A 13721-nucleotide genomic window follows, 5' to 3' on the forward strand; every position below is an offset into this window, starting at 1 on the left:
TTACAATTTTTTAAGGCGACGCACATGCTAGGTAACGGACATGTAGGCGTGCACTGTTGGAGATTGTGACTTGGTCCGTCCCGTAGCAACAACAAGGTTGCGTATTTGGCCAAAACTATATGAAACTTATGTGTTTTAGAAAGAATTTCTATAAATTGAGCTGAATGTCATATTTGGGCCTTGTGCCAGAGTTGTTTAGACCCTTAAGGGCCTTTTCTTATTATCCTCTCACTGTTTTGGTTGAAAATCTATACTCAGTCATGCTATGTTTACTGATTTCATAACTCAGTCTTTATTACCCTATTTTGATGCATATAAAATGTTATTTTTGGCTGAGCACCTTATTTGTTTTTACTGATAGCCCGAGTCGCTTCAAAGGTTTATGATTGAGGTGAGGGCGAGGGCCTATTTTTGAGAGGATATTACGGGATCGGGATGCGCGCCGCATGATGTTACTGATTCATGATTATGTGAGGCCGAGGGACGGATTGATTTATGCCACGAGATGGCTTGTTATAGCGCTTGGGCTGTAGGAGCCCTTCCGGAGTCTGCACACTCCTAGTGAGTGCGGGTACCTTGAGTGAGTGATATATGTTTTGCGTGACGGGCTGTTCTTGATTCATTTTATGCCCAAGGGGCTGTTTACAAGTGATTGTGAGGTATACCTGAGGGGCTGTATATGAAGGACTTTGAGGTTTGCTCGAGGGGCTGTTTATGATTCATGTTTGCCCGAGGGGCTGTTCACGAGTGATGTTTTGCTCAAGGGGCTGTTTATGTTTTCATCATTTTACTCACTATTTCATCACTTTGGTTGAAAACTGTTGAAAGATGTTTTAAATGGTTTTACTGAATCTGGATTTAAATTAGTTGAGTTGATTCAAACCCAGATTTTAAAAGCCTGATGTATTACACTAAGTTTTCATGATATGAACTGTATATGTTTTATTTCTCGTCACTGCTGCTCAGTCTTTATTTACTTTTATTACTTACTGAGTTGGCGTACTCACATTACTCCCTGCACCTTGTGTGCAGATCCAGGGGTTGCTGGACGTGCTAGTGAATGTTGATTTCATCCGTCACGGATCTGTTGGAGTTAACAAGGTACCTGCATAGCGATCGCATCCATGCTCTTCTCCCTCCTATTTTCCTATAGATGTTATTAGTTGTTTTCCATATTGTATTAGTCTTAGCAGTATCGGACAGTTCTTGGTAGATGTTCATGACTAGTGACACCCTAATGTCGGGCTTTTCTTTCCGCACTTTGTTATCCAGATTTATCTTATGAAGTTTTATTAATTAAATAGCTTAAAGTAATCTTTAAATTTAAATATCGAGTTAATTTTGGTAAAAGAGTCAGCTTGCCTAGTTCCACGATAGGCGCTATCATGAAAGGGTTAATTTTTGGGTCGTGACAAGTTGGTATCAAAGCCTAGGTTACATAGGTCTCACGAGTCATGAGAAGCTTTAGTAGATTCTTGCGGATCGGTACGGAGACGTCTGTACTTATCTTTGAGATGCTGCAAAACCCTTAGGAATCCTCACATTCTTGAATTCTGATCGTGCGGTATTGATTCAGCTTGAAGTGTAACTCTTTGAATTCCTTCCACGCATTTGTATGCGCACATGAGCGCTCGGTATAAGATGTGCATCATCGGCTTGTGATTCCTGGATGAGGTGTGAAATGTGATTTCTGTGTGTTGATGTTGGGCCAGTCTGGAGGACTTGAGGCTGGGTTTTGTCTGTAGCTTGAGCACTGAGATTTCGATTGTGTGAGCACGTGCATTTAGGACTTATATGCCCGTTTATGTCCTTATTGGTGGGACTTGTGACTGGATGACTATGGGTGAGTATGATTTGATTACGAGATGTGTTCAGATTATTTGAATTTAACAAGAAGAGTTTGCTGGGGAATGTAGAAAGGACTATTAGGTGTTTGACTTCTGTCTTGAGTTGGCATATGGCCTCGAACTATGGGTGTGTTGAAGGACCTCTCATGTAGTTTAGTTATGGAGGGAGGTAGATCTTCATGTGTGCTATGAGTTCAAACTCAGGGGGGTTAAGTGATCGCTTGATGTCTGTGACGGTTGAAGGGTATAAAGAGATGTTAGTTTGTGGCGAAGCATGTGGGTTATCTCGTGTGGGGTGTCCTAAGGGTGTGTGATACCTATGTTTTTTGTAGAGAGTCCTCTTTTACCAGTGAATTATATATGCTGCAGCTTGAGCTTGGATCGCGTATGAGAGTTTCTTGACTGTTGCAAGGGTGAATGCGAGATTTGTAAATGATTTGAGGTATTAGACAAGTTATGTTGCATGAGCTAATGAAGGATTTAGTTGAATCTCACTATGGTAGTATGGCACTAATAGAGTATGAGTATCGTGAGTTATTATGTGTTTTGATCTATGGCTTTGAGCCAAGTAGGGGAGTCTAGTATTGATCAGTTGATTGCACAGTTATGTGTCATATTGGTTTCCGTTTTAGGTATAATGATGAATCAGTTGTGGCTTAAAGGGGTTGAGATCGAGGATGACTCGAGTAAAGGAAATTTTGGATAAGGGTTGTGTTGTGCTTTATGGGTGTATGGGAATCACGAAATGACTTGAGTTGTTATCAGTGAAAGATGTAATGTGCATGGAGCAGGAATTTAATTGGTTGCATTAAGGCAAGGTTACTTCCTATGGTGTTGGAGTGCTAATGGAGCACAGGTCGTTCGGTCCATTTGATCAGTCTAATTGAAATTTGGGCAGAGTGGATGACTCTCGAGAATGGTTCTAATGGATTCAAGATTTATATGTAACAATTGGGGATCTTCAGGATGTGCATTTGGCTAGAAACTGAGGCTTACATTGGATGGTATCAAGACTGGAGGCATTTCTATATCGGTATGGGTTCCACATATCAATATCAGGAATGTGAAGGTTTAGATTTGCATAAAGTCTTTTCAGGGTAAGTATATTCAATGTGGTACTTTAGGGATATTTATAAGAGTATTCAGTGGCTTATGAGCCTTAGGGTGGTGTGGTTTTATGCTTGGGTCTCGTGTGGTGAGTTTGGGTTGAAGATTGTGGTGTTATGGCGAGGAGAAGTATCAATTTGAAGGTAATTCTGAAGGAAACTCGGATAGATAGGACAGCTTGGTAGTAGGTTGGATCGGCATGGCAATGGGTATGATTAGTTCTTTGGGTGGTTATGAGGTAATGAGTTTCTACAGGTATTTCGTGGCATTGCTCTTAGGTTTTTTTGGTGACCTGCGTAGCTTGGTTGAGTTAGAAGGACTCAGTCCGGATGATAGGTTTTGTGCAAATGGGATTCTTCTCCTAGATGGGATCAAATGGGAAGTTCTTGGCTAGCTGAGTACGTAGTTTCTTGTGACTTGGAGTGGATTATGAAGTTCACACATTTATCATAGGATGGCATAGTATATGCGGTATGTTCTGTAGGATTGAGAGTTGCATGTGTAAGGTCACGGTTGAGTTCTGAAAGGAAGGTCGTAAATTCTTAGGCAGCATGGACAAACTCAGACGACTAGGGAAATGATATTACTAACAAGTATGGTTTGATGAGAGTATACATTCAGTTAAGGGGCAATGTGTTTGAGTTATGGATACTTTATTGGTATTGCGACTCTCTCTTGATTGATCAATTGCTGGAGTTCAAATTTTGCCTTGTGGCATAGAAGAATTTTAGAAGTATTCCTCGTGGGATGACCGTATAATTGGCAAAGTGTGGACATTCAGGTGATGAAGTTGAGATCAGAGGTGGTGATTCGCATGTTCTATGGATCTGGAGACTGAGAGTTCTCGTGAGTAGATTGTTTCGTGGTTGTTGACTGTAAACCAAGGTTAGCCAGAGGTTGGTATGTGTTGTGAATCAGTCATTGTATACTTTCGAAAGGTATTTGACTATTGTGGATGACCAGAGTTGATTTAGGGTTCATTGGTAGGCTCAATATGGATGTGTGTTCTGCATCGGTCGGATTTGTCGACTCCGAATTGCTATTGTTTAGGGATGTGCCATTCGATTGTTATTGAGCTTATTTGTGTTCTGCAGTGATCTATGAGCTACCCTTATGTGTTACGAGGAGTTATGACTTGTTGGCTATATGCACAAACGATGCGGTTCCATTAGGATCTTATAGAGGAATTTGAGCGGGAAGAGTATTGGGTATTGCTTGGTAGATGGCTTATTGTTTATGTTCTTTAGGGTTTAGTGTGGTGTTATGTCATTTGATTCTCCGTGGTTATGGTAATGCACTTTGGGCTCTTGATATCGACTTTCGAATGGTTATTGATTATGAGTAAGGTGGTTTGAAGTTTCCATGTGGACGAGTGTTTGGAGGGGATCACGCATTACAACGAAGTTAAGTTGGGATATAATCCTTTGTGTTAGATTCTTGTGTTTCGGATCTACGGTGTGTGATGGGTTATTAGCACTGTATTGTGGTGGTACTTGTTAAGCTGGCGGGACGGTTTTCTCGTTTGAATCATTTTCACGATTAAGTAGATTTGGGATGTTGCTACTGGGTGCACGAATTGCACAGGTTATGGATTTGGATCGTATTGATGTTTCATGTTATCAGAGTGGTCGTGTTGGATGAGATGAGGTCATTGGACCTAGAATGAATACTATCATAATTGGTTATTGCATGGTTGGAAGAATAATATTGGAAGTCAACTTAGAAATCTACTATAGTTCTTGTCGGAGAAGTGGAAGCCCCCATAACTGGTTGATCTGACGAATGGTTATGACTTTCTACGTGTTTCTTTCATCATTTGGTAGTATATGAAGGTGTTAGAACGATGCTTTATTTGATAAGAGGTTTATTACCGGTATTGGGTTATTTTGAGAAACTACTGTGATTAGAAATTGTCGCTATGAGTGTTTGAATTATGTGGTATATCATGTGACTACATCTTGGGTCATGATTTCAGCTTGTTCAAGCTTATTCAGTGTATGGATGCGAGAATTCTGATCTTATAGCAAAATTTCGGATGTGGAAATTGGATTCTAAGGATTATGGGCTAGGTTGGATTAAGAAATGTCAGTCATGTTGTGTTATGAGACCTATATGGGATAGGGTGACGTGGGATCACCCCCGGGTATGTGTATAGTGAGATTATACAGCGATTTGATGGCTTCTGGAACAACTCTGGACACGTTCGAGGACGATTGTATGTTTAAGTGGGGGAGGATATAATGATCCGACCGGTCGTTTTGAGCATTTGCACTTCGCTCGCCAGTTCTCGGGCATGACTAGCCCCGTATGATGTATTATGACTTATGTAAGTCGGTTTTGATTTTCAGGTTAATCGGAAAGGATGTGGAAAAATGATTCTCAGCTTGAAGCTTTAAATTTGAAAGGTTTGACCGAGTTTTGACCTTTTGGTATTCGATCTCGGATTAGATTTCTGAAGGTTCCGTTAGCTCCGTTGGGTGATTTTGGAATTAGGAGCGCGTCCGGATTGATTTTGAGGTTCGTGGTAGAATTAGGCTTGAATTGGAGAAATTGGCAAATTGGTGATTTAGTAGGTAGTAGAAATTTTGATATCGGGGTCAAAATGGAATTTCGGAAGTTGGGGTAGGTTCGTGGTATCATTTGTGACGTGTGTGCAAAATTTGAGATCATTCGGATGAGGTTTGATAGGTTTCGGCGTCGTTTGCGAAATTTGGAAGTTTAGAAGTTCTTAGGCTTGAATCTGAGGGCGTTTTGGTGTTTCGATGTTTTTTAGAGTGTTCCGAAGGTTCGACTAAGTTCGTATGTTGATATGTGGCTTGTTGGTATTTTGGTTGATGTCCCGAGGGCCTCGAGATGAATTCGGATGGTCATCGGGGAGTTTGGAATTTGGAAAGTACAGCTGAAGCTACTGTTGCTGGTGTTTCCGCACCTGCGGATTGGGAACCGCAGGTGCGAGCTTCGCAGAAGCGGTCTTGAGGCGCAGGTGCGCAGAGGAACCGCAGGTGCGACTTGGCCCCCGCATCTGCATGACCGCAGGTGCGGTTAGGCGACCGTAGAAGCAGAGTTTGGCTGGTTAATAAAAATCCGCAAAAATAGAGATTTGTCCGCAGATGCGGACCACAGATGCAAATATTGGTACCATGGGCGTGGTTTTGCAGGGCAGAAAGTTTAAATAGAGGGCTTCGCGAATTTTGGTTCATTCTTCACCATTTATCCGGTTTTGGAGCTTTTGGGAGAAATTTGAATGACGATGAAGCTTATCCCCCATCGTCTCACTAGCCGACCTTGACCCCTGTTATTTTGAGGTCATATCTAGTATTCAGAGTTTGCCTCGATTTGGTACCGCTCTCGCGGCCCGCACCGAAACAGTGCTTTACCCCTAGATGTCCAGTCAACTGCTGCGCCTCAACGCATTTCGGGGAGAACCAGCTAGCTCTGGGTTCGAGTGGCATTTCACCCGAGGGATTCAAGGGGGTTTTCATTGAGGTAAGTAATTTGAGCCCTAATAATCATGTTTATGGTAATTTCTCGTGGTTTAATCATGTAATTAGTGGTGATTAAGGGTGAAAATGAGAGGTTAGGGCTTGGGATTATGGAGAGTTTGATTGAGGTTGAGGGGTCAAATGGAGTCGGATTTTGATAAATTTTGTATGTATGGACTAGTGAGTGAAAGGACTTTCTAGTTTTATGATTTTTGTCGGATTCAGAGACATGGGCCCGAGGGCCGGGTTTGAGTGGATTTCGGGATTTGTGCCCTAATTTGATAGTTTTTCTTATGGAATTCATTCAATTAGCATATATTGATGGTATTGTTATGGTTGTGAATAGATTTGGAGCGGATGGAGGCCGAGTCAAGGGGCATGAGCATCATGGAGCAGGGATTTGAACGGTTTGAGGTAAGTAATCATTGTAAATCTAGTCCTGAGGGTATGAAACCCCGGATTTCGTATCATTTTACTATTTTTTGAGTTTGACGCACATGCTAGGTAACGGGCGTGTGGGCGTGCACCATTGGGGATTGTGACTTGGTCCGTCCCGTAGCAACTACAAGGTTACGTATTTGATTAAAACTATATGAAACTTATGTGTTTTAGAAAGAATTTCTATAAATTGGGCTGAAGACCATATTTGGGCCTTGTGCCAGAGCTGTTTGGACCCTTTGGGGCCTTTTCTTATTATCCTCTCACTGTTTTGATTGAAAATCTATGCTCAGTCATGCTATGTTTATTTCATAACTCAGTTTTTATTATGTTTTGATGCCTATAAAATATTATTTTGGGCTGAGCACCCTGTTTGTTTATATTGATAAACCGAGTGGCTTGAGAGGTTTATGACTGAGGTGAGGTCGAGGGCCTATTTTTGTGAGGATATTGCGGGGTTGGGCTGCGCGTCGCAGCATGTTGTTACTGATTCATAATTATGTGAGGCCGAGGGCCTTATTGATTTATGCCACGAGGTGGCTTGTTACAGCGCTTGGGTTGTAGGAGCCCCTTCGGAGTCTACACACCCCCAGTGAGCGCGGGTACCCTGAGTGAGTGATATGATGTTTGCCCAAGGGGCTGTTCTTGATTCATGTTATGCCCGAGGAGCTGTTTACGAGTGATTGTGAGGTATGCCGGAGAGGTTGTATATGGGTGACTGTGAGGTTTGCCCGAGGGGCTGTTATGATTCATGTTTGCCCGAGGGGCTGTTCACGAGTGATGTTTTGCTCGAGAGGCTATTTATGTTTTCATCATTTTACTCACTGTTTCATCACTTTGGTTGAAAACTGTTGAAAGATGTTTTAAACGGTTTTACTGAATCTGGATTTAAATGAGCTGAGTTGATTCAAACCCAGATTTTAAAAGCCTGTTGTATTCTACTGAGATTTCATGATATAAATTGTATATGTTTTACTGCTCGTCACTACTGCTCAGTCTTTATTTACTTTCATTACTTACTGAGTTGGCGTACGCACATTACTCCCTGCACCTTGTGTGCAGATCCAGGTGTTGCTGGACGTGCTAGTGAGTGTTGATTTCATCTGTCGCGGATCTATTGGAGTTAGCAAGGTAGTTGCATGGAGATTGCAGCCCTGCTCTTCTGCCTCCTATTTTTCTATAGATGTTATTAGTTGGTTTCCAGATTGTATTAGTCTTAGTAGAATCGGACAATTCTTAGTAGATGCTCATGACTAGTGACATCCTGATGTCAGGCTTTTCTTTCTGCACTTTGTTATCCAGATTTATCTTTTGAAGTTTTTTTAATTAAATAGCTTAAAATAATCTTTAAATTGATATATCGGATTGGTTTTGGTAAAAGAGTTGGCTTGCCTAGTTCCACGATAGGCGCCGTCACGATTGATATTTTGGTCGTGACAGTTTGGCCATTTTCCCTAAACTAGCTACGGAAAATATGCACTGCACGTGGTCTCATAACAACTAATATAAAATTTGCGTTAAAAATAATAAACTTTAACCGCTATACATGCTCTAAATTTATATGTTTGAGTTATAAGACGGAAATTAAGTACAAATTAATTTCTTCCAGACAACTTGTTAAAGTTACTTTATCCTCTTTCTAACTTTTTTGAATGTGGAATGAATACTTTACATTGGCTGCTACAACACATAAACATAGGAGATAAAAGAGTATCTTGATTTGTAATGTAAATAATCTCGAAGAGAAGTCATCAAAACTGATTAGTTTATTCACATCTTCATGTCAAGCGTAATGCATAAAACATTAACATGTTAACTTCTCGAGACATTAAATCCTAGACAAAAGATTATCAATCTTTAAATAATATCTATATCAAATATCTAATAATCTCAAGAATTTTCAAGTATTAATGTAGGGGGTGGAGCTAGAGGGCTAAAAGGGGTTCGTCCGCCCATTTACAATGTATATCAAATTATATATATATATATATATTAGATATTGATTCACCTTGGTTTCTCGAATATTTACTTTTATTATTTTTTGAATCCCTTTAATAAACATTGTACCTTTGTGGCCGGTAAATAGCTTAGTCAATAAATTGTATATTAACTAATAGAGTGTCATCCAAAAAAGAAAATTACTAATATAACCTTAGTTATTTCTAATCATAATATGCATGCAAGATGCGTTATATATTATGAGATCATGACACAAGGGTAGCAAACTTAAGAATAAATTTAGAAAGTAGAACCCTTATGGCTACTTTCTTCTTCATGTAAAGGCGATAAAGAGAAATCAATCACTTAATTTGTCTTCTCCACAATTTTGTAAAAGTAAAAGTACCAGAATACTTCTCTTACTATACGTTCATTATCAAAAGTGGAGTAAAAATTATTCTATTTCTCCTTGAAATATTGATCGATCCGGCTTTGCCATTAACATGGCTTCAGAGTTGAAATCTTCTCAGATTTTGTTGCCATTTTCTGTTTTTACTATCATACGAAGTTAGTCCACCAATTAAAGCATACTTAAGAGACTATGCGACGTTAATTGTCTGCATTAGCATACTTCAACCATGCTTTATGAAAATGAAAGACACTGATCTGGCATATCCTTTATTTATCCAATCTAGTAGCAAACTTGCCCATGTCTATATCTTTGTACTTGCAAAAATAATTTGTAGAGTACGTTTTCCTTTGTTGAGATTATTTATATTCTTTGTATTCATTTTTTTTGTATTCCTCAATTGTATTCATACATGTATTGTACAGCTCTATAAATAGAACATATACTCTGTATTTCCTTTGGGATGAAAAATGAAATAAAAGAATTAAGCTTCTTCTGTATCTAGAATGTTCATCCACTTCTCTCTTTCTCTCGAAGTAAACCTCCATTGTTGCTCACACTGAGCTCGCATTTCCTCTTCGTTATCTTGCAAATTTTGTCATGGTATCAGAGCTAGACAACGACTCGAAGCTCTATTCGCTTCCAATTGTTCGCCCTTCTGTTCGCAAAGTCAAAAATTCATCACTGTTGCTCGCTATTGGGAATTAGGTTTCTTGTGTGGAAATCGATCGAATAATCAACTGTTCCTAGCTATTTGTCTTCATCAATAACCACTGTATTGTAGTCAATTCGAATTATGGCCGGAGGAGACGAGGTACCAGTCGCGAACAAAACCCTAGATTCGACGAGCCCACTCTACATGCATCCATCGGAGAGCGCTGGATCTATGCTAGTTCCGATAGCTTTTGACGGAACTGGTTATAGATCATGGATAAGAGGAATCCTTAGAGCACTTTCTGTGAAGAATAAGTTGGGGTTCATCACCGGAAAGTGTAAGAAGCCGACCTCTGATTCAAGTGACCTTGATCAATGGGAGCGATGCGACGATATGGTGACCTCATGGATCTTAAATTCATTGTCAAAGGATCTAGCTGACAGTTTACAATACGTGAACGATGCCAAAGAGCTTTGGCAAGAGCTAGAAGATATATACGACCAGACTAATGGGGCGAAATTGTATCAGTTACAAAAGGAGATAAATGATCTGAGCCAAGGAAGTCTGGACATCACTGGATACTATACAAAAATGAAGAAACTTTGGGAAGAACTCAACAGTCTGAATATTCATGCTAAATGTACTTGCAAGTGCATCTGTGGGGCAAGAGATAACATGCTTAAGGCTGAACAGGATAGAAGACTAATTCAGTTTTTGATGGGGCTCAATGAGGTGTAACCGTTGTGAGAGGGAGTATTCTGATGATGAACCCCCTTCCTACAATAGCTCAAGCCTTCTCTATCCTTATTCAAGAGGAGAAACAAAGGGAAGTCAAACCAAGTAATAGCTTTACAATGGATTCTACTGCCTTGAACGTGAGTGGATCAGGAAGTAACAACTTCAGAACCAACTACAATCAACAGGGGAACAATAATAATACCTACAGTGGATATAAAGGAAACCAGTTTAATAGCAGACCTAGGCCCTTCTGTGATTATTGCAAGAGGCCAGGACACACCAAGGACAAGTGCTACAAACTTCATGGATTTCCACAAAGCTCCAGATTCAATAAGGGAAAAAGAGTTGCTGGAAATGTTTTTGGACCATCAAGTGAACCTGACGTGGTGAGTGATGACAGGAAGGGACCTCAGGAACAAGGACAGAATCAACACATGCACAGTCTAACTAAGGAACAATATGGCCGACTGCTCACCATTCTGGAAAGCTTTCAAGGAGGAGCTGACAATTCTACAAACAATTGCATCAAAGGAGGAGCTGTGAACTTTGCAGGTATTTCAGCATGCTCCACTCATTTTGAGTCTAATAATAGTGATCATCTATGTGATAGTTTTAGATCAGATGCTGATACCTGGATCCTTGACTCTGGAGCCACAAACCACATGACATACAATAAATCAATCCTAACTAATGTTAAAATCCTAGCTTACCCATATCTAGTCACCCTACCAAATGGGTATAAGGTTAAGGTGACACTGATTGGTGATGTGATTCTGAGTCCAAAATTTAGTCTCAAGAAAGTCCTTTTTGTCCCCAGCTTTAAATTCAACTTAATATCAGTCCACTCTTTGACAGTCCAACTTGATTGTATTGTAGTGTTCACCAGATACATTTGTATTCTTCTACAGGGCCCTTCACTGAAGAGGCCATTGGAGATTGGTAAAGCCAAGACTGGTCTGTACCTACATTGCTCAAGGAGTTGTAATACTGGTTCAACCCTTCCTAATCCCTCTAGTAGTTCTATTTCATGCTTTACTAATAATAAGTCTAGTTTACCTTCTTCTTCTCAATTAGCTGATACAAGAAAATTGGGCTCTGGTGTTCCTGCTATTCCCACTATAGTTCCCTTGTCTCTTAATGATAATAAAAATGGCCAAATTCCACATTCAGGCCATTCTGTAAGTAGTCCAAACAATAAAAATGGGCATTCTTCGTCTGGTAGTTGCTCTAATACTAAGCCTTTGCTTGATCTTTTGTGGCATAACAGATTAGGACATGTACCTTTTGTCAAAATGAAAGGGATCTCTTCTATACCTATTACTTTTGCACCCAAACAACCTTTTCTTTGCCCCATATGCCCAATGGCAAGACAAACTAGACTACCCTTTCCAGAAAGAACAACCTTGACTACAAAACCCTTTGAGCTGGTACATATTGATTTGTGGGGCCCATACCATGTTGTAACACACAATAAATACAAGTACTTCATTACCCTTGTAGATGATTACAGCAGGTCCACATGGACCCACTTGTTGAGTTGCAAGAGCAATGCTCTACACACTATTAAAGCCTTTCTTGCCATGGTAGAACAACAATTCAATGTCAATGTTAAATCTATAAGGACAGACAATGGCCTTGAACTTACCAGTCAGGAAGTCAGTTCATTCTTACAATCAAAGGGGATTATACACCAAAGAACATGCCCATATACACCACAACAAAATGGTGTAGTAGAAAGAAAACACAAATACCTGCTGGAAACAGCCAGGGCCCTACTATATCAATCAAAATTACCCATGGAGTATGGGGTGAATGCATCTTGACTTCTACCTTTATAATAAATAGACTGCCCTCTTCATCCCTCAAAAATAAGTGCCCCTTTGAACTCCTATACCAGAATCTCCAAGTTATTCTCACCTTAGAAGTTTTGGTTGCCTATGCTTCCCTACCATACTCAAATCACACAAGGATAAATTTGAGCCAAGAACTACTCCCCATGTCTTTGTGGGATATCCCTTTGGGACAAAAGGTTATAAGGTACTAAATCTGACCACTAAAAAGATAAGCGTTTCTAGAGATGTAGTATTCCATGAAAATGTGTTCCCATTTGTTATGTTCACTGAGTCTAATAAAGTTTTCCCTTCATTTCCTCAAATGAAATCATACCTATCAGATGATCTGTTTCCTCCCAGTAGTATGAGTAATGTTCCACTCTCAACTAGTGACAACACTATCATGAAGTGTCACCTGGGAACCTGCCCAGTTCTGAACCCTGCACACCTTCCTTGCACTCCCACAATGACAATTTCAGCTGTCCTTACTCACCCTTAAGAAGCCAAACATTAAGAACCTCTGCTCCTATTGATAATTCAAAAGAAGTCCATCCTGACATGACTCATAGTCCAACCTCTACAACCCAGGATCAAAGGACTTCAGTTTCAAACCAGAACAGACCTTCCAGAGTTTTGAAAATACCTGCCTACCTTAAAGATTATGAATGTATCCTTCCCAGAGTTCAGCAAAATCATCACAATCAATCAACCTCTCCAAATGATGGACAAAGTACCCAGTCCTTCTCTTTTAATACATCTGCTCCTAAACCTCCTGTTACCTCACCTATTGAAGCATCAGCCAGTTGTCAGAATCTGATAGAAACTAACTCACATGAATGTGAACCAAACTCATTTGAGGAAGCTGCTGTAAAGCCTGCATGGCAAGCAGCAATGACTCAGGAGTTTCAAGCATTGCATGCAAATAAAACATAGGACTTAGTCCCCCTTCCAATTGGAAAGAAGGCAATATGGTATAAGTGGGTGTATAAGATCAAACACATGGCAGATGGTAGTGTAGAAAGGTTCAAGGCTAGATTAGTAGTTAAGGGGTATACACAACAAGCTGGGATAGATTACACTGAAATATTCTCCCCTGTGGTTAAAATGACAACTGTTAGGTCCCTAATAGCAACTGCAGTTAAGAAGGGGTGGCAGGTCTTACAGTTAGATGTAAATAATGCTTTTCTCCATGGGGATCTCCATGAAGAAGTGTACATGGAGATACCTCCAGGCCTAGTTGTGGACTCCCCAAACTTAGTGTGTAAGCTGAACAAG

General features: G+C 40.2%; 1 protein-coding gene across 1 annotated transcript; it reads left to right on the forward strand.

Moving 5' to 3' along the window:
- The first annotated feature begins 10017 nt into the window (after window positions 1-10017).
- On the forward strand, window positions 10018-10614 carry LOC109238048. The gene has a single exon (XM_019404474.1). The coding sequence runs from the start codon at window positions 10018-10020 to the stop codon at window positions 10612-10614; it is 597 nt and encodes a 198-aa protein (XP_019260019.1).
- The last annotated feature ends 3107 nt before the right edge of the window (window positions 10615-13721 follow it).

Source organism: Nicotiana attenuata, unplaced genomic scaffold (assembly GCF_001879085.1).
Source record: "Nicotiana attenuata strain UT unplaced genomic scaffold, NIATTr2, whole genome shotgun sequence".
Taxonomy (NCBI): domain Eukaryota; kingdom Viridiplantae; phylum Streptophyta; class Magnoliopsida; order Solanales; family Solanaceae; genus Nicotiana; species Nicotiana attenuata.

Coding starts and splice junctions, on each gene's coding strand:
- LOC109238048 (XM_019404474.1), top strand. CDS start 10,018: ATGGCCGGAGGAGACGAGGTACCAGTCGCGAACAAAACCCTAGATTCG.